Here is a 5,000-nt window from a genome sequence, read left to right as displayed (position 1 = left end):
GAGGGGCGTGGTTACAGGGCTACAGTAGAGAGAGGAGGGGCGTGGTTACAGGGCTAGAGGGGCGGGATAGTTTTGAGGGGGCGTGGACTCACCGGTCTCTATAAATTGTGAGTCTGCGCTCCAAAAGAACATTCATTGATAAAGAACTGATAAGAGCACCTGATCGAATTGATTACGAAATTGACCGGGAATATGAAATTAACACGAGTTGCCCCGATCGAGGAGAGGAAGCAGCACAAAAAGGTAAATTGAGTTCTATTTAAAAAAAAAAAAAAAAAAAAAAAAACTCTTTAAAATCTCCGAAGAGATATTTAATCATCAATAGAGCTGCTTTTCAATCACTGAAGACTCATTATCTTCTGTATTTTTTTTTTTCTTCGTCTCCAGCTCCTAAAGCCTCTGCTTGAGAAACGGAGGCGGGAGAGAATGAACCACGGTCTGGAGTCTTTGAGACTACTGCTGCTGGAGATCGCGCAGATGAAGGTAAGTGTTTATTATTATTATTATTATTATTATTATTATTATTATTATTTTAGCAGACGCCTTTATCCAGGGCAACTTACCATTGTTGCAAAATATCACATTACAGATAAGAGCAGTTTTATAAAATATAATAAATTATATAATAAATCAGAGCAAATTCAAATAAGATGAAAAATACCGTAAATAATGACGATGTTTATTCTTAGCCTGTCCGATGCAAGGCGTTCCTCGTTTTAAACAGCCCGTTTTTATAAATCATGAAGCCACTCAAACGCCGCTAAGTCGTTGCATCCTAGTTCATATTATATTCTAGCAGTGTTATTATAATACACAGCATCCCAGTTCATATTCTAGCAGTGTTATTATAATACACAGCATCCCAGTTCATATTCTAGCAGTGTTATTATAATACACAGCATCCCAGTTCATATTCTAGCAGTGTTATTATAATACACAGCATCCCAGTTCATATTCTAGCAGTGTTATTATAATACACAGCATCCCAGTTCATATTCTAGCAGTGTTATTATTATACACAGCATCCCAGTTCATATTCTAGCAGTGTTATTATAATACACAGCATCCCAGTTCATATTCTAGCAGTGTTATTATAATACACAGCATCCCAGTTCATATTCTAGCAGTGTTATTATAATACACAGCATCCCAGTTCATATTCTAGCAGTGTTATTATAATACACAGCATCCCAGTTCATATTCTAGCAGTGTTATTATATTACACACAGCATCCCAGTTCATATTCTAGCAGTGTTATTATAATACACAGCATCCCAGTTCATATTCTAGCAGTGTTATTATTATACACAGCATCCCAGTTCATATTCTAGCAGTGTTATTATTATACACAGCATCCCAGTTCATATTCTAGCAGTGTTATTATAATACACAGCATCCCAGTTCATATTCTAGCAGTGTTATTATAATACACAGCATCCCAGTTCATATTCTAGCAGTGTTATTATAATACACAGCATCCCAGTTCATATTCTAGCAGTGTTATTATAATACACAGCATCCTAGTTCATATTCTAGCAGTGTTATTATAATACACAGCATCCCAGTTCATATTCTAGCAGTGTTATTATAATACACAGCATCCCAGTTCATATTCTAGCAGTGTTATTATAATACACAGCATCCCAGTTCATATTCTAGCAGTGTTATTATAATACACAGCATCCCAGTTCATATTCTAGCAGTGTTATTATAATACACAGCATCCCAGTTCATATTCTAGCAGTGTTGTTATTTGCAGTGAGTGTAAACTACACTGTGTTTCAATATGAAGCTTGCATTGTAACCCTGCGCTGCCCTGTGACACCTGTGTGAGTCTCCTGGGATAAAGGAGTCTGTATAAATAGCAGGCGGTTTCTTTCAAAGTTCAGTTTTGTTTTTGTTTTTTTGCAGAGAGATTTCTGCGAGTTAACCTCACCTGGGTCTCTGTTCTTTTTCCTTCTGCCGACAGAAATTAAGGAACCCCAAAGTGGAGAAAGCGGAGATTCTGGAAAGCGCGGTGGAGTTTCTGCGGAGAGAACGGGACTGCGACTGCGCGCTAGGTCTGGTTGCTAAGGACGCTTCCGAATCCCAACGCGGTTACCAGGACGGCTTCCAAGAGTGCCTCGCTCGGGCTGCCAGTTTCCTGCGGCAATCGTGCAACAAAACATCAGAAACGCGCACCGAGACCCAGCGCTGCACGACACCGACACTGGCAGCCAATTTCTCCCAGTATATGATGCACCACACCCCGATGGAGACCTCGGAGGCTGCTGAGCCGTCCGGACGCCGTCTGCAGCGTTTGGTGACTGGCTGGGGCACTACCGGCGTCTCGCTGACCCCTGCCGCTTCCTCCCCCCCACAAAAACAGCGCAGAAACGGAGCCGCACGCCCACGCATTGGAGACAAAGCAGCGTTGGCCTTCAGACACCCAAACGCGGGCTCCTGTCCGCCTATAACTTCCAAAATCGCCCACAGCCACTGCAATGCACCGTGGAGACCCTGGCCATAGAACTGATGCCTATTGACCCCATATATATATATATATATATATATATATATATATATATATATATATATATATATATATATATATATATATATATAATAACAGAGAATAACATATTCACGTATTAATATTTAACCACTCCTTAATGCAATGCCTTGTTGCGTGAGCGTCTGGAACCGACTCCCCAGTAATGCTGTTGAAGCCGACACCCCGGGATCCTTCAAGAAGCTGCTGGATGAGACTCTGGGATCAATAAACTGACAACCAAACAAGCAAGATGGTCCGACTGGCCTCCTCTCGTTTGTAAACGTTCTGCTGTTCTTATGTATTGTGTGCGGCGACCCGACCCCGCGCGTTCCAGATAGCTCGTTCTCTTGTGTGCAAGTTTATCATTTCTGTATTATTGTTGTTATTATTTTTCTAAATAGGTGTAACTGTTTATTTTGTATAGCGGAGATTGCCGAGAGAGAATAGTTGTATCCAACATTGAATTGAATTGTAAATAGAAACGTACATAAGATTTATGAACTGCACTGAAACGCAGCCCAGTGCAATAATACAATGTAGTTTGTCTGTCTGTCTATCTATCTATCTATATATTCAGCGCAAAAATTTATTAATATTTTATATATTTCAAGGGATATACATATATTTTTAAATAAAATTCTTTATAAAAAAATATCGAAACTAGAGTTGATGTTTGTTTTGAAATCTATCACATCCATCGAGACTGTGTCTCTCTGCTGTCTATCTATCAATCAATCTATCTATCTATCTCTCTGTCTGTCTGTCTGTCGGGGGGCGGGTTAATTAAACACGTCGCTCGCGTGGTTTGTTCTCGAGGGGGCTTGGCACCGCTGCTTCCTCTCTCCAGGTGGTTTGTTTGTTTGTTTGCTTGTTTGTTTGTTTGTTTACACTCGTCTTGTCAACTGCAGGAAGCGAAGGCGTGGGCACGAGCCGTGTCACCTCCAGGTGTCTCACCTTTGATGCACAATTTCCGGAGATCAAAGGGGAACTTCAAAGACGAGTAATAATTTAAAAGGGGCTGTTTCGCCCACCCCCAGCAGCTTTTTCGGCGTTTGTTTGATGTGAATGGGGCTCGTCTCACATATGTTGACGAGAAGATAAGGCGAGGCTCTCTCACTCAGGCATGCGTTCCTGTCTCCGTTAGCATCCCTTTGCACTCTATCTGGGAAACAGCGCATGAGAAGCGTGCGGAGGTGTTGTGAGAGATAGAGCGATAGGGTTATCTGTTTGTTTGTTTTTTTTAACAGGTAATAAAAGCGAGGAGAGGTGAGGGAGAGAGAGGGGTGAGGGAGAGAGATGAAGGAGAGAGGTGGGACAGAGAGAGGAGAGAGAGAGAGAGGTGGAGGAGAGAGGTGGGAGAGAGAGGTGAGGGAGAGGTGGAGAAGAGAGGTGTGGAGGACCTGCTCGCTTTCCCAGGAGAAGGCAGACCCAAACCGGCTCCCACACTCACACGTCTCAAGGATTTTATTTTTTTATCTGTATTAAAATCTCGTTTAATAATGTATAATGCATTGATCCGCATTATCTTGTAAAGCGCTTTGTGATGATAGTGCACTATGAAAGGCGCTATAGAAAAAAGAGATTGATTGATTCATAATGCATATTTATACAACAGCGGTATTTAAAAAAAACAACAACAGGATTTACACAGTTCACACAATTAATACACATGTTTTAGAACAACACTAATCTGGAATAATGTATTTTCTTCAAATCGTCATGGAACGATTTATTATTATTATTATTATTAATAATAATAATAATAATAATAATAATAATAATAATAATAATAATAATAATAATAATAATAATAATAATTTTCAGAAAGCAAAGTTAGCAAACCAGGAATCTTTTTTTTTAAAGGATTTTGAATCTCATCCGCTGGCTTGCATCTTTATTCATTTAAAAAAAAAAAAAAAGAAAAGAAAACAATTTTCAACTGTAAAACATATAATGGTGCGATTCTCTGCAGATAATACAGCTTGAGATTCGTCCCTATCTCTCCCCTTGTGTTTCTGTGGGAGCGTGCAGTTCGCGGCTGCGTGTTATTATCAGGGCTGTTCATTCATTACGCGTTGAACCCCACGCCAGCCGGGGCGCACACCTTACCCGCGCTGGCTGTCACCCTTCACAGCGACACAATGCGCGCACTTCAAAAGGAACCGCCGCTGACACGTCATAAAGACAGGATAGGTGACGAAGGGACGCTCGAACTTCCCAGGCTGACGTGGGCAGGTCGGGTTCCGAGCCACAGCGGGCAAATGCGTGGAACACACACACCTGTATATAGCTAATTAAAAACGACAGTCAGCAATCAGCGATAGAGAAACGATAGGCACTCGTGTGTGGGAAAAAGTTTTGCCTATACAATGAACTAACTCTGCTTCATACAGACCACGATGAACAAAATCTGATATAACAAAATCAATACAAAAAGACATAGTGTCAAGAATCATTCCATTGTAAT

The 5,000-nt window shown here is 40.8% G+C and overlaps 2 protein-coding genes across 2 annotated transcripts in view; one reads left to right on the top strand and one right to left on the bottom strand.

Annotated features, from left to right (window-relative positions):
* Window positions 1–192: 192 nt before the first annotated feature.
* On the top strand, window positions 193–2,522 carry LOC121306472 (transcription factor HES-7.1-A-like). Its single transcript, XM_041238192.1, has 3 exons — window positions 193–243; window positions 388–483; window positions 1,970–2,522. Exons 1-3 carry the CDS (start codon window positions 193–195, stop codon window positions 2,507–2,509), a joined length of 687 nt encoding a protein of 228 aa, XP_041094126.1. The 3' UTR covers window positions 2,510–2,522.
* A 1,881-nt stretch (window positions 2,523–4,403) lies between these two features.
* LOC121306595 (F-box/LRR-repeat protein 12-like) overlaps window positions 4,404–5,000 on the bottom strand; it is a 3,175-nt gene continuing 2,578 nt past the window's right edge. Inside the window, exon 4 of the mRNA XM_041238410.1 lies at window positions 4,404–5,000. This exon is cut by the window's right edge and continues 885 nt beyond it. The gene's annotated coding sequence lies outside the window, so the exon portion shown is untranslated.

The sequence above is a fragment of the Polyodon spathula genome, chromosome 48 (genome assembly GCF_017654505.1).
Source record: "Polyodon spathula isolate WHYD16114869_AA chromosome 48, ASM1765450v1, whole genome shotgun sequence".
Taxonomy (NCBI): Eukaryota; Metazoa; Chordata; class Actinopteri; order Acipenseriformes; family Polyodontidae; genus Polyodon; species Polyodon spathula.
The sequence above is the reverse complement of the archived record's forward strand: the minus strand, read 5'-3'. Positions and strand labels throughout refer to the sequence as shown.

Bases quoted from the DNA above. Each gene is read 5' to 3' on its own strand.
- LOC121306472 (XM_041238192.1), top strand. From the start codon at position 193: ATGAAATTAACACGAGTTGCCCCGATCGAGGAGAGGAAGCAGCACAAA. The intron at 244-387 runs GTAAATTGAGTT...CTTCGTCTCCAG, and splicing joins AGAGGAAGCAGCACAAAAAG to CTCCTAAAGCCTCTGCTTGA. The intron at 484-1,969 runs GTAAGTGTTTAT...TTCTGCCGACAG, and splicing joins TGGAGATCGCGCAGATGAAG to AAATTAAGGAACCCCAAAGT.